General features: G+C 48.3%; 2 protein-coding genes across 5 annotated transcripts in view; one reads left to right on the top strand and one right to left on the bottom strand.

Moving 5' to 3' along the window:
* The window catches only part of LOC138764484 (uncharacterized), an 89,780-nt gene extending 88,359 nt beyond the window's left edge, over positions 1-1,421 (bottom strand). For all 4 annotated transcript variants that reach the window (XM_069940469.1, XM_069940466.1, XM_069940470.1 and 1 more), the window contains exon 1: positions 1,284-1,421. In XM_069940469.1, the coding sequence (XP_069796570.1) occupies positions 1,284-1,370 (87 nt within the window). In that variant the 5' untranslated portion in view covers positions 1,371-1,421. The remainder of the gene's footprint in view (positions 1-1,283) is intronic.
* On the top strand, positions 1,080-23,431 carry pex11b (peroxisomal biogenesis factor 11 beta). The gene is made up of 4 exons (XM_069940465.1): positions 1,080-1,241; positions 15,263-15,378; positions 20,832-21,033; positions 22,262-23,431. Exons 1-4 carry the CDS (start codon positions 1,186-1,188, stop codon positions 22,605-22,607), a joined length of 720 nt encoding a protein of 239 aa, XP_069796566.1. The 5' UTR covers positions 1,080-1,185; the 3' UTR covers positions 22,608-23,431.
* Positions 23,432-26,963: the final 3,532 nt, after the last annotated feature.

Genomic DNA, 26,963 nt, shown 5'->3' with positions numbered 1-26,963 from the left:
GTGGAGGCGATCTCAGTAAATATATTTCAGATGAGGTTGGGTAGATTTTTACATAGATGGGGAATTCAGGAATAAGGGGAAAAGGCAGGTCGGTGGGGATGAGCCCATCATCGGATCAGCCGTGATCACATTGATTGGAAGAGCAGGGTCGACGAGCCAAATGGCCGACTCCTCCTCCTGTTCCTTATGTTGGTGTTGATCTCTTTCCTATGGTTAAGTGGCCAAAACTGCACAGAGTTTTGGACACCGATGGGAGATTTCAACGGTCGAGGGTTGTGATAGTACAGACCTATCACCAATGTATATAGTTACAGTATCTAGAGTATGTAATGACTGTGCTTACAGCGATTGGCTGAGAGCTTAGCCACGCCTACTGTCTGGGCCTTAAAGGGTTGTCTCCCTAGCCAGGTCGGATCATTCCAGACTGGTCGGCCACCTGTGAAGAGCTCTTGTCTTTTGCTAATAAAAGCCTTGGTTTGGATCAGCAAGTCTTTGGTTCTTTTGACTAGCTCTACAAGGGTCCCACTCGGGGGGGGGGGGGGGGGGGGGGGGGTTGTGGGGGAACAAGCTCATGGGTAAACTATCAGAAGCTGGAGGGACAATGGTGCAGAGGCGCCATCTCTCAGGACAAGAATGAACTCCAGAGGGTTGTTAACTTGGCCAGCATCATCACGGGCACCAGACTTTACTCTGTTGAGAGCATCTACAAGGGGCAGTGTCTTAAGAAAGCAGCCTCCATCCCCACCACCCAGACCATGCCCTTTTCACTCTGCTACCATCGGGAAGGAGCTACAGGAGCCCAAAGACAAGCACCTAGCGGCACAAGGACGGCTTAATCAATGATCCACAGACACTGCCTCACCTTGTCTTTTCCCTGCACTATTTCGATTTATTTTATAAGATGGTTGAAATAAATGTTTGCACTGTGACGCTGCTGCATTTCGTGATTTGTTCATACCAATAAATCCTAATCCTGATACCGTAACGCTCCCGAGACCTCTCTGATTGACGTGTCCTGCCAGCTGGACCGTGTCACGTGGCCTCCATCAGCTCACCTTCTGACGTCACGGGGAAAGCGCAGCGGCGGTTGGTTGGCCACTCCGCGCCCCGCCCCACCCCCGCGGTCACGTGGTGAGTGGCAATGTCCTCGCCGTGAGCGGGAAGCGCGACGGGAAAGCGTTAGTCATGGACGCCTGGGTTCGCTTTACGACGCCGAGCCAGGGCCGGGAGCGGCTCTTCAGGTACCGGAGGGAGCGCGGTGGCTGGGAAGAGTCCGGACTTACTTGAGAGATGCCAGCGGGGAGGGTCTCACAGAGAAGGCCGCCAAGTAACCGTGCAGCATCTGTTGCTGGTTCCGCCTCCTCTCGCATTTAATGGGCTGGGAGGCTCGGTGGCGGGCATCTGATTGACTGGGAGGCTCTGCGGTCGGCATCTGATTAGCTGGGAGGCTCAGCGGATGGTATCTGATTGGATGGGAGACTCAGCAGCGGGCATCTGATTGGCTGGCCAGCCTGGCACTCGATGAACTGCAATACCTATTGAGTGTGAGGTGCCTGGATGTCAATGTATGTCGTTCCCTTTGCATCTGAAGTTCATTCAGGCCCCTGACCCCTGGTTTAAAGTTTTAATCTAAGCAATTAATCATTTGCTGAAGGGAGAGTTTAATTTCTGAAAGAAGGCAGAGAATGGTAGTGCAATGCGCAAATGTGCTGGAGAAACTCAGCAGGTCACTCACCAGGGGTAGAAACTCCACGCTGGAAAAACTCAGCAGGACAAACAGCCAATTTTACGTAGCGAGGACAAAGATACAGAACCAACCTTTTGGGCTTGAGCCCTTTGTCAGAAATAAAACTTCTCACACATGAGTCTCTTTAAAACTGATGACACGACAAGCTTTATTTACAAGTCTGCAGAGTTGGACTTAACTGGCTTCTCACCAGTTAAGCCCCGATACATACAGTGCATTGATTTTTATACCCTTATTGTTTGCCCTTCCCCTTCTTATTAATACTGTTTTAATTGGTTAGTATTACAAAAGCATTCTAAGTATAACTGCATTTTTAATTATCACGTTCGTTACGTACGCTGTGAACTCTACATACACTAAATTCTGTTTCTCACCCTTCTTATCAATCCTTTGTCTCCTGCATGTCTCTCACTATGACCATGAAAATATAGGTTTTTAAAAAAACATATTCAGCTGAACCTTTTGTCCTTGGCTGCTAGTAAGCTCCCTGTCCGTTCTGGCTTCCCTTTTTATGATTAATCATCACATTTTAACTTAAGTCATTTTAACCTAAATTCTCTATATAACAATCCACCCCTTTCTCTCTTTAAAATGTGTGTAATATATATAGATATGAATTCATCCGTGGACCCCCGCAGACCCAACAATTGGTTACATTAAAAGTTCCTGCAATTTTAGTTGCAAGATCTACAAAAAGGTTATTTCCCCCAACTGCATGACCGAAACTTTCATGGTTATTTGGATGGACTCGAACTAAGTCCGGCTGTCTTAAAGGGGCAGGCACTTTCGAGTGTGGAGTGGAACTTTTCATTGGAACAGTACGCTGGTGTATGCAAAACCAGAGTCCATCAGGGCATGGTGGGCCTGAGTCACCCTTCCAACCGTTAAGAGGGAAAGGAGTGGTATTAGGAATCTGTATATAATGACCCATATTATTTCCTTCTTTTTCCACACAAGGGGTATATGGATGTTGGGTGGTATTTTCTGCCCAGCATTTCTCAGGAACTGAGGTATGGGAAATGAAATTACCTTCCTTTCTTCCCCAAATGTGGTCCTGAAACAGGACCACTGTGTCTCTGCATTTCTTACATTTCACACCTGATAAAGACATAGGCAAACTAAGAAAAATCAAAGAACATAACAATAACATTGTGAATCAAGTCTTTCTGCGAAATCGTAAAGTAAGAGGTTTTTCTCCAGGAACACAAGTCCAGTCTGAGTTCGTATCAGGGTCCTGAGGCGCCTCTACAGGTCCCTTAAATCTGGATGCGTGCGTCCACCCCTTCTCTCTTGTTCGTGCTGCAGCCTCTGTAGTTAAGAGAACTTGGTATGGACCTTCCCACTGGGGCTGGAGTTTTTCAGTTTTCCAGGTCTTGATGAGAATCCAGTCTCCTGGTTCCACTTTGTGTAAAGAAAAGTCTAAAGGCGGTGTTTGTGCCAATAATCCTCTCTTTCGTAAATCTGCAAGAGAGCGTGACAGTGCCTGTAAATAGTTCCTAACAAATATATCCCCTTCCCCCAAGGTGGGACACCCCTCAACTGTACTCCAGAAGGGAAGTCCAAACATCATTTCATAAGGGGACAATCCTACATCTTTTCGTGGGGCAGTACGAATTCTCAATAAAGCCAGGGGCAGACACTTTATCCAAGGCATTTTAGTTTCCACCATTAATTTTGTCAATTGCATTTTTAGTGTTCCATTCATACGTTCAACCCTCCCTGAGCTTTGTGGATGCCAAGGGGTATGTAATTTCCAAGAGACCTGTAATGCATTACAAATCAATTGCTGGATTTTTGAAGAAAAATGTGGACCCCTGTCTGAGTCTATAGAATCCATTATACCATATCTGGGGATTATCTGCTCTAGGAGGAGGCGAGCTACTGTAGAGGCTGTAGTATTTACTGTTGGGAAGGCTTCCACCCATCGGGTAAAGTGATCTATTATCACCAACAGATATTTCCATCTTTGGACTTGAGGTAACTCTGTGAAGTCGATCTGGATACGTTGAAAAGGGCGTATGGCTAATGGTTGACCTCCCATGGTCCCTGTCCTCATTACGTTCTTATTAATTTTTGTGCATAGGTGACAATTCTGCACCTCCTGTTGGGCCAAGGTGTAGATTCTCTTACACACATATTCTCGAAGCACTGTGTCACATAAGGCTTGGGTGCCCCAGTGGCTCTGATGATGCAGGTGTTTTAAAATATTGCGAGTTATTTCTTTATTTAGAACCATTCTTCCATCTGGTGTCTTCCATGTTCCATCAGGCAGCTGGCTTGCGCCCAGCTGAGCCATGTCCTTTTCTTCCTTAGCAGTGAAAATGGGAGCCTTCTTTATGCCTTGCCTTATTGGAATTAAGGTCAGCAAACGGACTTCTTATTGCATGGCTGCCCTTTTGGCTTCTTCATCAGCCAGTCTGTTTCCAATTGCTGTCGGGGTATCTCCCCTCTGATGGCTTGGTATGTAGACCACTGCTATTTCCTGGGGTAATGTCAAGGCTTCTAAAGTCAGAGTAATCATTTGTTCGTGTGCCAATTCCTTTCCTCTTGATGTAATTAGACCACGCTCCTTCCAGATCTTACCAAAGGTATGCACTACCCCGTATGCGTATTTGGAATCAGTGTAAATCGTTCCAATTTTCTTTGCCAGTATTCTGAGGGCTCTCTGCAAGGCATATAGTTCACAGGATTGTGCTGACCAGCTTCCGGGTAGTCTCGTGGATTCTACTACTTTCCAAGTATTTCCTTCTATTATAGCATACCCACTTCTTCTCATTCCGTCAACGCATCTGGCGGAGCCATCAATGTAGAATTCATATCCTTCTCCCAGCGGAGTATCGCAAAGGTCTTCTCGGGTCTTGGTCTGAAGATCTGTCAACTCGACACAGTCGTGCTCCACCTCTCTCTCTGTTTCACTGCCGTATAAAAACTGAGCTGGGTTGCAGCTATTAATCTTTGCAAACTGTAGATCTTCTCCGACCATTAAAATGGTTTCATACTTTAATATGCGGGAATCAGTCAGCCATCGATGGGCAGTTTGTGTTAATAAAACACTCACAGAATGGGAGGTGTACACAGTCATCTTTCCTCCAAAAGTAAGTTTATGTGCTTCCTCTACCAACAGAGCAGCAGCCGCTACTCCCTGGATACACGTCGGCCATCCGCGAGACACTGGGTCCATCATTTTGGAAAGGAAAGCCACTGGGTGTCGCTGACCGCCTTTTTCCTGTGTTAAAACTCCCACAGCTGTTCCTTGGTTATGAGTGACAAATAGCTGGAAGGGCTGTTTTAAAGAGGGCAGAGTGAGTACTGGGGCTCGTGTCAGGCGATGCTTCAAGTCCTCGAACCATCCCTCCTCCTCCTGGGTCCATTTCAATGGATATTCATTTTCATTTGTCAGTTTTTCATACATAAACTTCACCAAAGCTGAGTAGTCCTCTATCCATAACCTACAGTAACCTAAGAGTCCCAGGAATTGTCTTATTTCCTTCTTATTACGGGGTAACGGCATTCTAGTGATTCCCGCAATCCGTTCAGGGGTAATCCGTTTCTGTCCTTTACTTATCTGGTGTCCCAGATATACCACAGTTCTCTCAACGAACTGTAACTTGTTCCTGGACACCCGTAGACCCTTTTTCCCCAGATAATTCAAGTCTAATTGTATCTCCCCTCATTTCTTGTTCCTTGGGTCCTGATAATAGTAAATCGTCCACATACTGCATTAGTTGGGAATCATCAGATTGTGGATAGTCCACCAGGATTTGTTCTAGCATTTGTCCAAACAGGTTCGGAGATTCAGTGAACCCTTGGGGCAATACAGTCCACCGAAGCTGTCTCCGTCTACCTGTCCATGGATTTTCCCATTCAAACGCAAACATATCTCTACTTTCCTCTTCTAATGGACACGTCCAGAAGGCATCCTTCAAGTCGATAACACTAAACCACTCATGGTCTGGGGGAATCCGACTCATAATAGTATAGGGATTAGGCACCACTGGGTGGCGGGTCTGAACAATAGCATTCAAACTTCTTAGATCCTGAACTAGGCGATAGGATCCATCTGACTTTTTCACTGGGAGTATAGGGGTGTTATAAGGTGACATGCATTCTTCTAATAGTCCGTCTCGTATTAGAGTCTCCTTTTCTCCCTTCCAAAGAAATAGGATACTGACGTTTCCTTACCGGCTGATGACCTGGTATTAATGTGACATGTAAAGGTGGGATGTCCAGACCTCCTCGATTTCCCTCCTTATACCAGACTCTCTCGTCAATCTGCCGTTCATCCTCTTCCTTTAGAGCACAGAGGTGGACTCGCACTTCTCCGTCCATAGGGAGAGCACCCAAACCTAGGAGAGCCTGTAAGTCCCTTCCTAGGAGGTTAAATCCAGCCGACGGTAACAACAAGAGGTCTTGTACCCCTTCTCTTTCTTCCAGTTTCACTGTTACTTGGGGAATTATTGATACCATTCTGGGAGCCCCTTCTATCCCAGAAATTGTCAAATTACTTTTTACAGGCTCAGTTCCGATTGGCACAGTTATTACACTACTTCGTTCCGCTCCTGTGTCCACCATAAACACCACCTCTTCTCCCTTGGGACCAATTTTTAGTTTTACCAGGGGTTCCCTCTTATACTTGGTCCCTAACATTTGGAACCCCTGACCCCCCTAATCTTCTTCCATAAGTTCGAGGGCACGCAATTCCCTCTTGTATCGGGGGCATTCCCTCTTAAAGTGTCCTTCCTCATTGCAGTAATAGCACTTAACGAACCTCCGGGGTCTTCCCTCTCTTGGATATCTTGGATTGTTTAGAGGAAGGTTTTGTTTTCTTTCCCCTCTGGATTCGGCATTCATCTGTCGGATAGTCTGTACCATAACCTTTGTCGCCCTCTTTTGATCTTCTTCTTCTCTCTGCACATATACTTTTTGCGCCTTTTTTAACAGGTCGCTTAGGGGTTTTTCGCTCCAGTCCTCCTCCTTTTCTAGTTTCTTTCTAATGTCCTGCCATGATTTGGAAACAAATTCAATTCGAATAAGCTGTTCACCCATTGGTGTACTAGGGTCCACGCCAGCATACTGTTGGACATTCTTTCTCACCCTCTCCAAAAAATCAGTAGGGGACTCGTCTTTCCCCTGGTGGTTCCCAAATGCCTTGGTAAAATTGTGACCCTTTGGCACAGCCTCCCGTATCCCTTTAATTGTCCACTCTCTATATTGTCTCATACTTTTCAATCCCTCGGGTGTTCATTTGTCCCACCTGGGTTCTTTTAAGGGATATTTTTGTTCATGGGGTCTAGGGTCCCCAGGTTGTTCATATTCCCACATGAGGAGGGCAGCCCGTTGAATCATCTGCCTCTCCTGGGGTGAGAATAATGTTCCCATTATTGCCTGCATCTCTTCCCACGTATATGTGTTTGGTCCCAGGAATTGGTCGAGCTGTTCAGCCAGTCCTATAGGATCTTCCAAAAACTTTTTCATTTCTTTCTTAAATCCCCGCACCTCTGTACTAGTTAGGGGAACATTCACATATCCCGTTCCCCCTCCCGGTCCTCCCATAGGAACTTCCCTTAGGGGATTTAGGCTTATTGAAAACTTTGATGGTCCTGGACCAGTCTGGGATCTTGTCCAGGGTCGGTTTACCAGTGGAAGTTTAGGGTCCGACTCCCTTAATTCATCCTTTTTTCCCCGGCCCCTTTCGGGGCAATCAGATTCATCACCTTTCCCCTCCGGTAATGACTTTCCTCGGGCGCAGTAGGCACCGGGGGAATATAAGGAGGGGGAAGGTTGTCCAGAGGTTCCCACTTCTTTTCTCCCGCTACCCTCAATTTAAAACATTTTGTTAAGGATCCTGGCCAGGGAACCCAACAAAATGCATATGCTGACTCTTCTTGATTCACCTTTGGTCTCGAATTTACATATATGTTTAATGCTTGTCTAACCCAATCCTCATCAGATCCAAATTTCGGCCACCAGACCGAGGAACCTTTAATAGGTTGTTTCGACCAAAGGAGACAATATTGGACCATCTTTTTCTTGTTTTTGTCACGATATCTTTTACTATCCCAATTTTCAAACATTCTCCCCAAAGGGCTGTCAAGGGGAACTCCCAGGAATTGTCCTGAATTTTCAGACGAGCCCTTAGATTTTGATCCTCCCATTTTCCCACCTAAATCTGTTTATCGTTGCTGAGGACCCTCTCGTTCTGGACCCTACTCCCTTCTTCTCAGACGCCTCGTCGGAGGTACTGTCCCTCCTTCGGTTACCGCTGAGGTTTCCCTGGGGTTGACCCCTCTCTTCTCGGCACTTCGTCGGAGGTGCTGTCCCTCCTTCGGTTACCGCCGAGGTTTCCCTGGGGTCTATCCTAGAGTCCCACGACAGGGTCCTCACGCCACGACAAAAGCTCTATACCTGATCTATTATGTTAGGTTTTTTTATCCAAACAGGTGTATCCCGTTACACCTGTTACCCAATCCCCACACCACAATCGTAAGTCGTCACTTACCGGTGTCTTCCCGGGGATTGAACCGTCACCCTTCTCCTCTCCGTCTTGTCGTGTCACCTTGTCCGGATACCACTCGCTCAAGCCGCCCGAAGCGACGAGCAAGGGACTAGGAGCCGCTGAACTCAGCGGGGTGCACCACCTCCGATGTCCCTCTTCTCGCCTCCCCTCACGGCCGGAGTGTAGATCCCGGACGAGCCCCCATTTGTCAGAAATAAAACTTCTCACACATGAGTCTCTTTAAAACTGATGACACGACAAGCTTTATTTACAAGTCTGCAGAGTTGGACTTAACTGACTTCTCACCAGTTAAGCCCCGATACATACAGTGCATTGATTTTTATACCCTTATTGTTTGCCCTTCCCCTTCTTATTAATACTGTTTTAATTGGTTAGTATTACAAAAGCATTCTAAGTATAACTGCATTTTTAATTATCACGTTCGTTACGTACGCTGTGAACTCTACATACACTAAATTCTGTTTCTCACCCTTCTTATCAATCCTTTGTCTCCTGCATGTCTCTCACTATGACCATGAAAATATAGGTTTTTAAAAAAACATATTCAGCTGAACCTTTTGTCCTTGGCTGCTAGTAAGCTCCCTGTCCGTTCTGGCTTCCCTTTTTATGATTAATCATCACATTTTAACTTAAGTCATTTTAACCTAAATTCTCTATATAACACCCTTCATCAAGGTATGAGCTTGTGAGCAGCAGGGTTTACAGATGGGAAGCAGAGAGAGAGAAAACGCCCATTGGCTAGCAAAGGGGAACTTCTTTAGTGTAGAGGTTTTTTTTTGCAGTAGACAGACCATAGAACAATTACAGCGCAAAAACAGGCCACCTTGGCCCCCTGCTCTATTCTGAACTGCTACTTCTTGCCTAGTCCCACTGAACTGCACTCAATCCATCGGCCTCCATACCTCTCTCATCCATATCCCTGTCCAAATTTCCCTTCAATGTTAAAATTGAGCCACTTCAGCTGGTTCCACTCTCCCGCCACTCTCTGTGTGAAGAAGTTTCCTCTTTCACACTTAAGCCATGTCCTCTGGTTTGTATCTCACCTTTCCTCTGTGGAAATGTTTATTTACAATTATTCTGTCTATTGCCCTCACAATTTTAAATACCTCTATCAAATCTCCCCCCATTCTTCTATGCTCCAGGGAATAAACTAACCTGTTTAGCCTTTCCCTGAAGTCCAGGCAACATCCTAGTAAATCTTCTCTTCACTCTCTCTATCTTTTTGATATCCTTCCTGTAGTTACTCCAAAACTGGACAAACTTAGCAATAATCCTCTGGAGGCTTTAGCATCAAGGTATTGCATTCCAGCCCAAACTGCTGGTTCTGTATCTTTATCTTTGCTACATAATTTAGACTGTTTGACCTGCTGAGTTTCTCCAGCATTGTGTTTGTTTTTACTTCAACCACGGTGTCTGCAGACTTGTGTTTTGCTTAAGGAAATCAAAGCTGGCCAACATTTTGGGCCTGAGCAAAAAAAATCTGGCAGCAACCTGAATTAAGAAGATGTGGGGTGGGGGTGGGGGGGGGTGGGGGGAGAAGAGGAAGGGCAGGGGGAGGGGCACAGGCAACCAGGTAAGTGAAATTGTGAACTCAAGTTTATTGTCATCTGATTGCACTAGTACAACGCAACGAAACAGCGTTTTCTAGTCCTCGGTGCAAAATACGCAGACACACACCCAGACATAACACACATACAGACAGACAATATATAGGCAGAACAAGATTTGTACAAATAAATAAATATTGTTTCATGAATATGAGAGTCTTGGGTGGTTAGTGTGAGCGGTTCCTTTGGTCATTCAGTGTTCCCGAGCCTGGTGGTGCTGGCTCTGATCCTCCTGGATCTCTTCCCCCGACGGGAGCAGCTGAAAGATGCTGTGTGCAGGGTGGAAGGGGTCCTCGATGATTTTGACACGCTCTCTTCAGACAATGGATCCTGGGGGTGGGGGGTGGGAATGGGAGACTGAGGTCGGGGTGAAAGTTAGCAGCAAAGTGGATAAAGCTGACGAGCTCATCGTGGGTGCAGGGGGCAGCACCAATGTGATGGTGTTGGGTCATTTTTGTGATTGGGATTTTTTTTGTTCTCTAGGAAATGTTCTGAGACAACATGGGGGAAGCGGAATGAGAATCTGGTTTATTGTCCTGGACGTGTGTCATGAAATGTGTTGTTTTGTGGCAACAGTTTTGTGCATTACAGGTGCAAAATTGCTATAAATGGCAGTTGCGTAAATGCAATATTTAAAAATAACTAATTAGTGCAAATGAGAGAGAAAAAGTGTGATCATGTCTTATAGGTTCATTGTCCATTCGGGAATCTGATGGCCGGGGGATGAAGCTGTCCTTGTGTTGCTGAGTGCTCATCTTCATGCTCCTGTATCTCCTTCCCAATGGTAGCAGTGTGAAGAGGGCAAGGCCTGGGGGGGGGGGGGGTTCCTTGAGGACAGAGGCGGCTTTTTTAAGACACCGCCTCTTGTAAGTGTCCTCAATGGAGTGAAGACCGGTGCCCGTGAAGTCGCTGGCCGAGTTAATAACTCTTTGGCATTTTTTAATTGTCCTGAGCGTTTCTGTAAGCAGCGGTGATGCAACCAGGCAGAATGCTCTCCATGGTACACCTGTAGATGTTTCTCAAGTCTTCACTGACCACCGAAGTTCCTCACAAAGTGTAGCCGCTTGGCGAGCCTTCTTCACGATTGCATTATGATAGAAGGCAGAGAATGATGGTGCAGAACGCTGGAGAAACTCAGCAGATCCTGCAGCATCTGCAGGAGGTAAGGGGTATCCAATGAGCTGCCATCTAATGTGAATACGGCCGCGATCGTGAGCTTTGGGGAATAAATTGGATAGGTACATGGATGGGAGAGGCCTGGATTGTTATGGAATGGGAACAAGTCAGTGGAACTAGGGAGATGATGGTCAGCACAGACTAGAGGGGCTGGATGGCCTGTTTTCTGTGCTGTAGCATTATATGGTTCAATGTTTTGGACCTGAGCCTTTCGTCAAGGTATGAGGAAAAAAAATGTTGCAGGCTCTTGAATTAAAGAGGCCGGGCGAATAAGAGTGAAACACTAATGTCTGCAGGCGGTGGGATTGTAGTCAAAACACAGAGATGCTGGAGGAACTCAGCAGGTCTTGCAGCATCCAGAGGGGGTACAGATATAGAACTAATGTATTAGTGGGGAAAAAAAAGAGTAGTCTGAATTAAAAGCTGGGGAAAGAAAGCCTGAGGAGAACAACAGACAAAAATTGTTAATTGTATTTGATAAGAGGTAAGGTGAGAATTGATGTTGACTCTGTGAAAGGAGATAGAGGGAAAAGGGAAGAGAGAGAGAGAGAGACCCCTTTGTCAGCAGCGGCTGCTTCACTCGCTTCCATACTTCCCTCACCACCTCTCGAGGCCCCACACCGTAGTTCCAAGTGAAGGATCCCCTCACTTTTGGAGCTACAGGGGTCATATACTGCATCCAATCCTCCTGTTATGGTCTCCTCTACATTGGAGGCACTGGTGGCAGATTGGGAGATGGCACCCTTGGCTCCATCCACCTCAGTAGCGTGGATGTGTTGACCTGTCTGTCCATGGAGTCATGCACTGCCAGACTGGGACTACGCCCAAATTGGAGGAACACCTCCTCTTCAGTCTGGGCTACCTCCAGCGGAATGGCAGTAATATTGACTTCCCCTGTTTCCATTAAACCCCACTCCTTTTCTCTTTCTCCGTCTCTCCTTCCCTCCTACGCAAAGCGGATGAAGCTGGCAAGCTCATTATAGGTGCAGGAGGCAGTGACAAGATGATTGGTGTTGGGTTTGGAAGCTGGTGTCCTCCAGGAAGCATTCCGGTATAACCTGAGTTGGGAAGCGGAATGAGAATCAGTAGTTTTGTCCTGGATGTGTGTCATGAAATGTGTTGCTTTGTGGCAGCAGTTTTGTGCATTACAGGTGCAAAACTGCTATAAATGCCAGTTCTGCAAATACAGTATTTAAAAATAAATAATTAGTGCAAAAGAGAAAAACTGAGATAGCATCTGAGGTTCATTGTCCATCCAGAAATCTGATGGCGGAAGGGAAGAAGTTGTTTTTGTACCCTTGAGTGTACTAGTAGTGTGAAGAGGGCCTGGTCTGGTTGGTGAGGCTCCTTGAAGATGGAGGCTGCTTTCCTGAGACACTGCCTCTTGTAGCTGTCCTCGATGGGAGTGAAGACGAAGGCCTTTGATGGAGCTGGCTGAGTTCACAACAGTTTGTAGTCTTTTTTCCTGTCCCTGCATTGACACCTCTATACCAGACAGTGATGCAACCGGTCAGAATACTCTCCACGGTACACCTGTAGAAATTTGCACGGCTTTGGTGATGAACTGGGTCTCTTCAAACTCCTCATGATTGCATCGACGTGCAGACTCCAGGATAGATTTTCAGGGGCATTGACATTCAGCAATTTGAAATTCTTAACCCTTTCTCCTTGATGAGGACTGGTTTGTATTTTCTTGATTTCCCACCCCCGCCCCCCCCGAAGTCCACAATCCTTAGTTTTGTTAACGTTGAGTGCAGTGTTGTGGTTGTGACACCTCTCAACCAGCTGATCTATCTCCCTCCTTATTCGATGTCGATGACCCTGGTGTCATCTGCAAATTTGTAGGCGACATTTGAACTGTGCCTAGTCATGGTGTCGGGTGAGTTGAGCCATGCGTGAAGCACGCATCCTTAAGGTGTGCCAGCATTGATCATTAGTGAGGAAGAAATGTTGTTACCGATCTGTACTGACTGTGGTCTTCTGATGAGGAAGTCAAGGATCCAGTTGCAGAGGGAGGTGCAGAGGACCAGGGTTTGAAGCTTTCTAATTTTTTTTAAAATTATTGACTCTGCACACTTGGGGAAAAATGCCATGGAAGTAATAGCCTGGCAGTGTGGCAGGCAGTTCATGCACAGTTCCCACAGAGAGAAGGGAGTGAAACACCAAAATCTTCAGTCATTATGATCGAAGTAAATTTCCACCACCTACAATGTGATCCCACCACTAGACACACCGACCCCTCTCCACCTCCCGTAGGGACCGTTCCCTCCGTGACTCACTCACCTCTTCCCACTAATCGCCCATTGGGCACCTTCCCCTACAACCACAGGAAGTGTCCACACCTCCTCCCTCACCACCATTCGCAGACTCAAACAGTCCCGACAAGTGAAGCCACGCCACTTTTGAATCTGCGCGAGCCGTTGACCTCATCCGGTGCTTCCGTTGTGGCCTCCTCTACATTGGAAGCAGACTGGGAGATCACTGAACACCTTCGCTAGGTCCACTTCAATGACTGGGATTTCCTAGTGGCCCACCATTTTAATTCTGCACCCCACTCCCATGCTAGACATGTCTGTCTAGGGCCTCGTGCACTGTCAAACCAAGGCCACGCGTAAATTGAAGGAGCAGCACCTAATATTCCATCTGGGCACTCTCCACCCGGATGGCATTAACGTCGACTTCTTCGGTTTTTGCTAGACCACTCCCCATTCTCCCTCTCTTCCCAATCCCTCCCTTCCTGCAGATCTCCACCCCCTTTCCTCTCCATTCTCAGATTCATCCCTCCGCCCCCTGCTTCCTGGTGTGTCCCCCTCTCTTTTCCACCTGTTACCTCTTGCCTGTAACCCCATGATCCTACCCCTGCCTGTTACCCCACTCTCCCCCCCACACCCCCAATTTTATTCAGAGACCTGCCTACGTTTTACATCTGCGTTAAAAGTCCTAAAATCCAGACTGCTCGGGGAATGAGTTAGTGAATTTTCCAGCAAATCTTTTAAAATTCAAGGAGGTCGTTTATTAGTGAAACATTTTTTCATACAAAATGCAAAGAGCAAATATTTTTTCTTACATTTCCGCAAGTTCCAAGTGGTCGTTGTGACTGCTGTGCGTTTGTGGCACTTGCGCACGCCCACGTAAGCCAATTTTTGAGGTCGGATTCTCAGGTGGTCCAGATTTCTGGCATCTGGAATTTTGAACGTTTACGGAATCGCGATGAAGGGCTCAGGCCCAAAACGTTGGTTATGTATCTTTATTTTGCTATATAAAGTATGCTGTGTGACCTGCTGAGTTTCTCCAGCATGCTTTTTCCTCTCACAGACAAAACATCACATTACAATGCAGTTCAGCCCCTTCGACCCTTGATGTTGTGCCAATCTATGTATTCCAACCCAAAAAAAAATCAAGCCTTTCCTACCTTATAACCCTCTATTTTTCTTTCAGCTGTGTGCCCCTAAGGTTTTACCCTCTACCACGTGATTGGCATAGCATTTAGTGCAACGCCTTTACTGCGCCAGTGATCAGGGTTTGAACTCCGCGCTGGCTGTAAGTTTCTCCCTGGGGGCTCCAGTTTCCTTTCACCCTTCAAAAACATACAAGGGGCGTAGATTAATTGGGTGTAAATTGGGTGGCACTCACTCGAGGGTCGACATGGTCTGTTACCATGCTGATGTCTTAATTTAAAATTTTAAATGTACTTTCCAGACACCCAAAACTTTTTTTTTTTAAAGTACCCTTAATGCTTCCCTAAACTTCCATCCCTTCACTTTGTACAGACGTCCTCTGGTGTTTGCTATTCCTGTCCTGGGGAAAAAGGCGCTGGCCGTCCACCTTATCTATGCCTCTCATAACCATGTCTCCCCTTGTCCTTCGCTCCAAACGGAAAGACCCAGCTCAAACAGAAGTTTAGTCAAGTCCGTACCTTGCTGGGAATGAAGGTGTGGGTGGAGAGCACTGAGGCTAATTACCAATCGTTTCCTCAGGGTATAAAGGACATTGAGAGAGGGACGTGAATGGGCAAGGTTCAGATGGATACAGGCCAAATGGGATTAGGAGATCCAGCATGGAAGACTTGGGTTGAGGGGCCTGTTTGCATGCTGTTCAACTGTGAATAGGGCTGGGGAGTGGTTGGTTGTGGGGGGGGGGGGGGAGGGGGGGGGGAGCGGGGGGGAGGGGGTGGAGCAGAAGCAGAGTTTGAGAAGGTAACTGCTTGTGTTACAGGGCGGCACAGTATGCCTCTGCGTTACTGGCCTACTCACTCCAGAAGAGTGGGGCAAGCCTTGAGCTGGTCCAGCGTCTCAAACAGCTAGAGGCTCACCTGAGCCTGGGACGCAAACGTGAGTATGCCAGTTCGCTTCCCCGCTTGGGGGGAAATCAGGCACAGAGGAAGACGATGCTGCATCAACAATCATAACCATTGGCTCAACACAGTAAAAGACGTCCACATGTCCCATCACACATTCCCGGGGACGGACACGGAGTGAAGCTCCCTCCACACCGTCCCATCGCACACTCCCGGGGTCAGACACGGAGTGAAGCTCCCTCCACACTGTCCCATCACACACTCCCGGGGTCAGACACAGAGTGAAGTTCCCTCCGCACCGTCCCATCACACACTCCTGGGGTCAGACACAGAGTTAAGCACCCTCCACACCTTCCCAGGGTCAGACACAATGAAGTTCCCTCCACACTGACCCATCACACACTCCCGGGGTCAGACACTGAATGAAGCCCTCTCCACGCCATCCCACCACACACTTCCGAGGTCAGACACGGAGTGAAGCTCCCTCCACATGTCCCATCACATATTCCCGGGGTCAGACACAGAGTGAAGCTCCCTCCACACTGTCCCATCACACATTCCCGGGTTCAGACACGGAGTAAAGTTCCCTCCGCACTGTCCCATCACACACTCCCGGGGTCAGATATAGAGTGATGTTCCCTTCACTCCATCCCATCACACATTCCCGGGGTCAGACAAGTAGTGAAGCTCCCTCCACACTGTCCCATCACACATTCCCGGGGTCAGACACAGAGTGAAGCTCCCTCCACATGTCCCATCACACACTCCCGGGGTCAGACACGGAGTGAAGCTCCCTCCACACCGTCCCATCACACACTCCCGGGGTCAGACACGGAGTGAAGCTCCCTCCACACCGTCCCATCACACACTCCCGGGGTCAGACACGGAGTGAAGCTCCCTCCACACCGTCCCATCACACACTCCCACGGTCAGACACGGAGTGAAGCTCCCTCCACACTGTCCCATCACACACTCCCGGGGTCAGACACGGAGTGAAACTCCCTCCAAATGTCTCATCACACACTCCCGGGGTCAGACACTGAGTGAAGCTCCCTCCGCACCGTTCCATCACACACTCCTGGGGTCAGACACAGAGTTAAGCACCCTCCACACCTTCCCAGGGTCAGACACAATGAAGCTCCCTCCACACTGACCCATCACACACTCCCGGGGTCAGACACTGAATGAAGCCCTCTCCACGCCATCCCACCACACACTTCCGAGGTCAGACACGGAGTGAAGCTCCCTCCACATGTCCCATCACATATTCCCGGGGTCAGACACAGAGTGAAGCTCCCTCCACACTGTCCCATCACACATTCCCGGGTTCAGACATGGAGTAAAGTTCCCTCCGCACTGTCCCATCACACACTCCCGGGGTCAGATATAGAGTGAAGTTCCCTCCACACCGTCCCATTACACATTCCCGGGGTCAGACACAGAGTGAAGTTCCCTCCACACCGTCCCATCACACACTCCCGGGGTCATACACAGAGTGAAGCTTCCTCCACACTGTCCCATCACACACTCCCGGCGTCAGACACAGAGTGAAGTTCCCTCCACACCGTCCCATCACACACTCCCGGGGTCATACACAGAGTGAAGCTCCCTCCACACTGTCCCATCACACACTCCCGGGGTCAGACACAGAGTGAAGCTCTCTCTACACTGTCCCATCACATATTCTTGGGGTCAGACACGGAGTGAAGCTCCCTCCACACGTCCCATTACACACTCCCAGGGTCAGACACAGAGTGAAGTTCCCTCCCCACCTTCCCATCACACACGTCCCGGGGTCGGACACTGAGTGAAGCTCCCTCCGCACCGTCCCATCACACACTCCTGGGGTCAGCCACAGAGTTAAGCTCCATCCACACCTTCCCAGTGTCAGACACAGAGTGAAGCTCCCTCCACAATGACCGATCACAAACTCCTGGGGTCAGACACAGAGTGAAGCTCCCTCCACACTGTCCCATCACACACTCCCGGGGTCAGACACAGAGTGAAGTTCCCTCTGCACCGTCCCATCACGCACTCCAGGGGTCAGACAGAGTTAACCTCCCTCCACACCTTCCCAGGGTCAGACACAGAGTGAAGCTCCCTCCACAATGACCCATCACACACTCCTGGGGTCAGACACAGAGTGAAGCCCCCACCACACCTTCTCATCACACACTCCCGGGGTCAGACACGGAGTGAAGCTCCCTCCACAGCGTCCCATCACACATTCCTGGGGTCAGACACAGAGTGAAGTTCTCTCCACACCGTCCCATCACACACTCCCGGGGTCATACACAGACTGAAGCTCCCTCCACACTGTCCCATCATACACTCCCGGGGTCAGACACGGAGTGAAGCTCCATGCACAACTTCCCATCACACATTCCTGGGGTCAGACACGGTGTGAATCTCCCTCCACCCCGTCCCATCACACACTCCCGGGGCCAGACACAGAGTGAAGCCCACTCCACACCTTCCCATCACACACTCCCGGGGTCAGACACAGAGTGAAGCTCCCTCCACTCTGACCCATCTCACACTCTCGGGGTCAGACACAGAGTGAAGTTCCCTTCCCAAATTCCCATCACACACGTCCCGGGGTCAGACACTGAAGCTCCCTCCGCACCATCCCATCACACACTCCTGGGGTCAGACACAGAGTTAAGCTCCCTCCACACCTTCCAAGTGTCAGACACAATGAAGCTCCCTCCACACTGACCCGTCACACACTCCTGGGGTCAGACACTGAATGAAGCCCTCTCCACGCCATCCTATCACACATTCCCGTGTTCAGACACGGAGTGAAGTTCCCTCCGCACTGTCCCATCACACACTTCCGGGGTCAGATATAGAGTGAAGTTCCCTCCACACCATCCCATCACACATTCCCGGGGTCAGACACGGAGTGAAGCTCCCTCCACACTGTCCCATCACACATTCCCGGGGTCAGACACAGAGTGAAGCTCCGTCCACACGTCCCATCACACACTCCCGGGGTCAGACACGGAGTGAAGCTCCCTCCACACCGTCTCATCACACACTCCCGGGGTCAGACACAGAGTTAAGCTCCCTCCACACCTTCCCAGGGTCAGACACAGAGTGAAGCTCCCTCCACAATGACCCATCACACACTCCAGGGGTCAGACATAGAGTGAAGCCCCCTCCACACCTTCCCATCACACACTCTCAGGGTCAGACACGGAGTGAAGCTCCATCCACACTGTCCCATCACACATTCCCGGGGTCAGACACGGAGTGAAGTTCCCTCCGCACTGTCCCATCACACACTCCCGGGGTCAGACACAGAGTGAAGTTCCCTCCACACCGTCCCATCACACTTTCCCGGGTTCAGACACAGAGTGAAGTTCCCTCCACACTGTCCCATCACACACTCCCGGGGTCAGACGCAGAGTGAAGTTCCCTCCACAGCGTCCCATCACACACTCCTGGGGTCAGACACAGAGTGAAGTTCCCTCCACACCGTCCCATCACACACTCCTGGGGTCATACACAGAGTGAAGCTCCCTCCACACTGTCCCATCACACACTCCAGGGGTCAGACACAAAGTGAAGCTCCCTCCACATGTCCCATCACACATTCCCGGGGTCAGACATGGAGTGAAGCTCCCTCCACACCTTCCCATCACACATTCCCGGGTTCAGACACGGAGTGAAGCTCCCTCCACACTGTCCCATCACACACCCCCGGGGTAAGACACAGAGTGAAGTTTCCTCTGCACCGTCCCATCACACACTCCCGGGGTCAGACACAGAGTTAAGCTCCTTCCACATCTTCCCAGGGTCAGACACAGAATGAAGCTCCCTCCACACTGACCGATCACACACTCCCGGGGTCAGACACTAAGTGAAGCACCCTCCACACTGTCCCATCACACACTCCCGGGGTCAGACACAGAGTGAAGTTCCTTCCACACCGTCCCATCACACATTCCCGGGGTCAGACACAGAGTGAAGTTCCCTCCACACTGTCCCATCACACACTCCCGGGGTCAAACGCAGAGTGAAGTTCCCTCCACACCGTCCCATCACACATTCCTGGTTTCAGACACGGAATGAATTCCCTCTTCAACTTCCCATCACACATTCTCGGGGTCAGGCACGGAGTGAAGCACCCTCCATACTGTCCCATCACACACACCCAGGTTAGAATAGACTGCCTGTTTCTGGTATTAAGTCCATGCCTGTTTGTCACTGGAGGAGCAAGCGGTTTTCACGGGTACACTGCGAGATTTCTTGGACCAATGGCTCCACAGGCGCTTTGTTTGTCCTGGACAGTGATAACTGTTGTAGTTTCAACCTGTAAGTAGTGTGTAACAAGAAGTACCTTTTAGTATTGTACAAATGTGATTTCTTGTAATTGCATTTCTTGTTAAAGATGATAAATGGTCCCAGGTTGGAATGCAGTTACTCAGTGTATAAGATGGAAGATTCCTTTCTTGTCATATAATAAAAAGTTGAATACTAAATGGAATTGCCTTTAGTCTGCCATTAGCAATTTCTGGACTCCTCTTACAGTCAGAGAAAGAGAAGCAAAAGAAAGACCTCCAGAGTCTCCAAGAGTCTGTGGATTTGCTTCCAGCACTCACTCAGCACAAGCTCCAGATCTGAACCCCCTGACACAATCAGGAGCCCGTCAGTGCTCTCAGCGCTCTCTTGCATCCCGCTTCCAGTACCTGGTATCCCTTCAGCCAGTCTCCAGCCCAGTGTGAATCAGTTGACCGCGGGCTCCTGCAGTCCGCAGCCCGCGTGGGTTCCTCGAATTGCCTGTGTCTTCTTCAGCTGCAGAACCCCTCACTGGTCCGCTGCTGTGGCCACTATCCTGTGGGTCATCGCCTCTGGCGGGGCCGGGGTTGGGGGGGGTGGGGGTTTGTTCTCCCCATTTTCTAGCACCCTGCGTCAGTCCTCTGCTTCCCTGGAGTTTGCAACCCTCCATGGTTGCTGTTGATCATCGGCACTGCCACTTTGGGTCCAGACCCCGCGGTCTGTGGATTTTAGATTACACCACCATTGGCTCCTTTAAAGGGCAGTTTTAAAGCCTGTACAGAACCATTGCAGTCGGACTGAGCGTTTGGACCCCACGGGGGACCACAATGTCTCCATGGATCTGCAGCAGCTCCAGCTAGCACATTATGGTCCCAGAAATCCTTACAATGCCTGCTCCCCTCTTCCTGGGGCACAAGGACATGAAATTGAAAGCTCAGCCCAAAGGCCAGTGCAGTTCTGAGGGAGCGATGAGGAAGAGCTTCACATGAGAGAGGGTAGCCGTGAGCAATTCTGCAGTCACAATCCCAACAGGAGTGAGTGGAATTAGGAGACACTGTGTTGTATAAGTACCGCGCGCTAACCGATTACGCCACTGGAGCTCTAGGAGACACTGCGTTAATGTCATGTTGGGGACTGCACTGTATACTGCAGATGGAGGGGAGCTTTGAGTGCTGTGGGACACCTGTTTGCCTCTTCCACAAGTGTTCAGGTTGGGGAACTCGGCGGAGTCGCTGGAGGCTGCCAAGAGGGCAGTTCACCTGTCGGACCTGGTGCTGCGGTTCTGTATCACCATCAGCCATTTGAACCGGGCTATGTACCTCGGCTGCGACAACCTACTGTGGGCTGGTAAGGTGGGCCTGGCCCCAACGTTGGACCAAGACAAGTGGAGCCGGCGGTCTTTCAGGTGGGCCCTCCCCTCTTCTGTCCCACTGTTGTAGAGCACACCACCAGCTCTGGTCCACAACTGTATTTGGTCTACCTCCTGAACGCTTCCTTTCCATGTATCAGTTCAAAATGTCTTTTAACATATTTGTGCCCACTTCTGTAACCCTCTCTGATCTTTAACCCCTCCCTCTCTCTGTAATCCGTTTCACACATCTCTCCCTATCCCTAACCCTCAATCCTTCATCCCATCCCTCTGTTACACACCCTCTCTGGACCCCTGCACTAATCCCAATCTGTCATCCCCCTCCCTCTCTCGGTATGCCCCTTCACAAAACCCTTCCTTGCCTCTGTAACCTACAATTCCTGCACCCCCCCATCTCTCCTATACCCATTTCTATCTCTTAATCCCCCAGTGTCTGTAATCTCACCCTTCCCTCCCTCCATCTCTCTCTAACCCAGTGGTTCTCAACCTTTTTCTTTCCACTCACGTCCCACTTTAAGTAATCTCTATGCCATCAGTGCTCTGTGATTAGTAAGGGGATTGCTTAAGGTGGAATGTGAGTGGGAAGCGAAGGTTGAGAACCACTGCTCTAGACCCAAATGTTACTGAAATATTTTGCTTGAGAAAAATCGTCATTGGCCCATTTCCTTTGGAGCTCTGAAATGGTGCACATAACGAGTCAATGAGGAACAGTTTTCAAACTGTTTCTTTCCATCCACATACCACCTTAAGCAATCCCTTACCAATCAGAGCACCGATGGCACGGAAATTCTTAAAGTGGGATGGGTGTGAATGAAAATAAAAAGGTTGAGAACCACTGCTCTATAATCTCCCTGTCTCAAACCTCCATAAGTCCTCCCATCCTTGTCACTGTAACCCCCTTCACTGCCACTGCAACCACCTCTGAACCCGACACCCCTCCCTATCTCCGCAACTTCACCTCCCGGTCCCCTCCGCCTCTCCTGGTCTCTGTAACCTACTCCAATTCCCTACACCCCTCTGTAACCCCCATCCAGTCCCCTCCACTCCTCCCTATCTCTGTAAACCCCTCTGTATCCCCCAGAGCCCTCCCTGCCATGCTATAGTTCAATATCTGGCTTGGTGCTCTGTCACTGGGCTTGCCTCCACCCTTCAACTTCCAAGCACCCCTGTCCCCAAGTCCGAACCCTCCCATGACCATCGCACGTCTCCAGATGCCTGTTCCGCTTCTCTGGTGTACTCTGACTGATGCCTCCACCCGTTCCAGGTACTACCTCTTCGCCCTGCTCATGAACCTGAGCCGTGACGCCTATGAGCTCAGCCTGCTGGCAGAGCGCGAGGTGAGGAGCCGCAGCAAGGCGGAGGGAGGCAACGGCACTGTTGGTGGTACTGCCGGCACCCCCGTGGGCCGGCTCCAGCTGCTCTGCCATGTGCTGCGGGCCAACCCACCCCTGCTGTTGGACATCCTGAAGAACTGCTGCGATGTCTTCATCCCCCTGAACCGGCTGGGCTTGCTGAAGAACAGCCCTGGTGTGGTGGCCTTCTGCGGCCTCTCCTCCTCTATCCTCTCCATCCTCACCATCTCCCATCCATGGCTGAAGCTGAAACCTTAACCGGGCCACAGACTCGAACCAGGCTTTATCTAATGGACAACATGGCAAACAAAGGCTAAATTTGATTAAGGGAACGATGATTATCACCACCCTGTTAGTGGGATGATATAGTGGACCATCTCTGCGACAGCCTACAGAATCCTCCTCTGCTTTTTCAGAGTCTATTTAAAGTCAGCTTGCAAGAACTGCAGTTTACAGAAATTAAAGAATGTTTGCAAGTTTAAACTATGGTTCTGGCACAGTGCCAGGTATAGAGGACTGTTACTCGGTGTGGTGGGTGGGGGGGAAGATGGTGTCAGGTGTCGCCCAGGTTTCTGCACTGGTGCTGGTAGGGTCATAACCTTGCCGGTGAAGCTCCGTTCCATTCCTTGGTGGTTTGACTACTTGTCACTGTTTGCTTCACTCTTTCCTCTGGTGTGGCATGAGACATCTCCCATTTTGTCCCAGCACCCCCATCAGAACCCAGTCTGGAACCCCTGCACCGGCCATCCATACTTCCCTGGACAGTCATCAGGGGTTGGAACAGATTTCACAGACCATTTGTACCATCCAAGAGGGGGCTATCAAAATTGGATTGGAGTTTCAAAAGGGAGTAGAGTTCATGAGCTCGTATCTCCCTGTCAGAAACACCAATTCCAGACAAATGACACTTAGCCTGGGTGTTGAACCAGACTGTAACTTCATGCACCAGAGCAGCTGTTTTATCAATGGCATGTGAATGTAAAGCATTGTATAAACAAGGTAACTGCTCTGGGAGGTGCTTTAACAGATAGTCATGGATATGTTCAGCTGCTGCCTTGTGGAATAAAGGTAAACGAGCATCAGTTGTGTGTGAAATCCTCATGAACCAGGCACATTAAATTAAACAAACAGGCCCTTCTGGCCCACGAGCCCAAATACACCAATTAACATACAATCCCCGGAGGTTTTAAGGGTGGGAGGAAGCCCATACAGACACGGGGAGAACGTACAAACTCCTTACAGACAGCACCAGTCATACTTTATCAAGATTGTTGCAGCACAAGTTAATTGGAGGTTAAATTGAAATGTGCACTTTGATCTCCCTCCCTCCCCTTTTTGATCTCTACCCTCCGCTTCACTTTCCCATTAAAAACCGGGAAATGTCCCATTTTTCAGACATTGAGTAGCTCTGCTATTCAATAAGGCCATGGATTCTGCTCTTAACTACCCACTACCTCCCCTTCCCACGCCTGCCCCCTCCTGTTCCCAATGCCCCTAATACCCATACAATTCAAAAATCAGTTTAAATACCTCTGCTGTTTCCTTGGGCAGAGAATTCCACAGATCTACTACTCTGGGAGAAATTCCTTACTCCTTAAATCTTGATCCAATACCCCTTAGGTGAGTGGTTCTAAACCCTTTTCTTTCCACTCACATCCCACTTTAAGTAATCCCTATGCCACTGGTGCTCTGCACTTAGTAAGGGATTGCTTAAGGTGGGATGTGGGTGGGAAGGGAAGGTTGAGAACCACTGCTCTAGACCCGAATGTTACTGAAATATTTTGCTTGAGAAAAATCGTCATTGGCCCATTTCCTTTGGAGCTCTGAAACCATGCACATAACGAGTCAATTAGTCTTCAAACATTTTCTTTCTAATTACAGAGTTTACTAATCAGAGCACCTATGGCATAGGGATTACGGTGATATGTGAGTGGAAAGAAAAAAAAATCTGAAAACCACTAGTTAAGTGGGAATGTGGAATGAGCTGCCATCTGAATTGGTAAATGCAGGCACGATTTTGACATTTAAGAAAAATCTGGACAGGTACATAGATGGAAGGGGTATGGAGGAATAGGGACTGGGTGCAGATCAGTGGGACTTGTCAGAAAAATACTTTGGCACAGACTAGAAGGGCCAAACTATGCTGTGATCTCTTTCACATCTGCACGGTTAGTGCAACACTATTACAGCGCCAGTTCAAATCTGGTACGGCCTGAAAGGAGTTGGAACGTTCTCCCTGTATCTAAGTGGGGATTCCTTCCACCCTCCAAAACCAGAGTTGTAGGTCAATTGGGTGTAACCAGGAGGCATGGGCCAGTATGTCTAAATTAAAAAATAAAATTGCACACAATAGTCAAATTTTACTATTTTTCCTTTCTATAGAACACTACAGCACTGAAAACAGGCCATTCAGCCCTTCCATTCTGTGCTGAATCATTCCATTAGTCCTGCACCCATTCCATAACCTTCCAGCCCTCTCCCATCCATGTATCTATCCCTTAAAATGTAAGAGTGAGCCCACATTTAACGCATCAATGGCAGCTCATTCCACACTCCCACCACTCGAGGTGAAGCTTCCTGTAATGTTCCCTCTAAATGTTTCTTCTTTCACCCTAAAGCCATGTCCTCTCATATTTAACTCCTAATCTACTCATTTACTCTGTCTATACTTCTCAATTTTATAAAACTCTTTATCAAATCTCCTTTGTTCTTCTTTGATCCAAGGATTAAAGTCTTAAATCTTTCCCTATAACTCAACTCCTGAAGACCCGGCAACATCCTAGTAAATCTTTTCTGCATTCTTTCAATCTTAATGATATCCTTCCAGTAATTTGGCACAGAGTCCAGCCTGTGGTTCAGAAGAGTAGGGAAAGGAAGAGGAAGGCAGTAGTGATAGGGGGATTCTGTGAATGCAGGAAAGGAATTCAGATGGTAGGTTCCCCCCCCCCCCCCCCCCCCCCAGATGCCAGGGTCTAAGATGTTTCAGATCAGGTCCAGGATATCCTGCAGTGGGAGAGAGAACAGCCAGAGGCCCTAGTACACATTGGTACCAATGATATAGGTAGAAAAAGGGAAGAGGTCCTGAAAAATGACAACAGGAGTTAGGAAGTTGAGAAACAGGACCACAAAGGTAGTAATCTCAGAATTACTACCTGTGCCAAGCGACAGTGAGTGTAAAAATAGAATGAGGGGGAGAATAAATGGGTGACTGAGGGATTCAGATTTCTGGACCATTGGGACCTCTTTTAGGGCAGGTGTGACCTATACAAAAAGAGAGGTTGCACTGAAATCCCAGGGGAAACCAATATCCTGGTGAGGTTTGCTAAGGCTCTGGGAGAGTTTTAACTTGGAGTTGTTTGGGGGGGGGGGGGGGGTGGGAACTAAATTGAAGAGATGGGAAGAAGAGGCAGTTGACTCACAAGTAGGGAAAGCTGGAAGATCAGTCTGTGAGGGATAGGCAGGTGATAGAGAAGGGAAGCGCTCAGACAGACGATTTGAGATGTATCTATTTTAACACAAGGAATATTGTGACAAAGTGGATGAGCTTAGATCAGTGATGTGGTGGCCATTAGAGAATTGGATGGGTCAGGGACAGGAATGGTTACTTCAGGTGCCAGTTTTAGAGGTTTCAGAAAGGACAAGGAGGAGGCAAAAGAGGTGGGGGGGCACAGCCCTGTTGATCAGAGATAGAGTCACAGCTGCAGAAAAGGCGGGCGTCGTGGATTGTCTTATAGAGTCTCTATGAGTGGAGGTTGGGAACAAATCCTGGAAAGGTGAATAATAGATAAGTGTAAAGTGATTCATTTTGGTTGGTCAAATATGACGGCAGAATATAATATTAATGGTGATGGACATTTCCCATATATCACTTGGTATCTCTCAAGAACAAGGGGTGTAGATGGGGTGGAGTTTGTGTTCAGGAAGGTTCCTTGTCACAATATTTAGATAAGCCTACAAGAGGAGAGATTTAGTATTGGGAAATGAACCTGGTCAGGTGTCGGATCTCTCAGTGGGAGAGCATTTTGTAGACAGTGATCATAATTCTAGCTCCTTTACAATAGCTTTGGAGAGAGATGGGAACAGACAGTTAGAAAAAGTGCTTAATTGGAGTAGAGAATTTTGAGGCTATCAGAAAGGAAATTGTAAGCTTAAATTGGGAACTGATGTTCTCGGGGGAAAGTACGGAAGAAATGTGGCGAATGTTCAGGGGATATTTGTGTGGAATTCTGTATAGGTACATTCCAATGAGACAGGGAAGTTATGCTGGGGTACAGGAACCGTGCTAAATCTAGTCAAGAAAAAAAGCTTGAACAAGGTTAGAGATCTAGAAGATTATACAGCTAACAGGAAGGAGGTTTATTATTATTTTTTATTTTTTTTTTTTTTTTTATATTTTTTTTATTTTTTTTTTTTTTATATTTTTTTTTTATTTTTTTTTATTTTTTATTTTTTAATTTTTTTTATTTTTTTTTTATTTTTTTTTTTAATTTTTTTTATTTTATTTTTTTTTTTATTTTTTTTTTAATTTTTATTTTTTTATTTTATTTTTTATTTTTTTTTTTTTTTTTTAAAAAGGAAATTAGGAGAGCCGAAGAAGGGGTGTAAGCAGGATTA

Source organism: Narcine bancroftii, chromosome 5, assembly GCF_036971445.1.
Source record: "Narcine bancroftii isolate sNarBan1 chromosome 5, sNarBan1.hap1, whole genome shotgun sequence".
In the NCBI taxonomy this organism is placed as follows: Eukaryota; Metazoa; Chordata; class Chondrichthyes; order Torpediniformes; family Narcinidae; genus Narcine; species Narcine bancroftii.
Note: the sequence above shows the minus strand (reverse complement) of the source record. Positions and strands in the feature narration are given on the sequence as shown.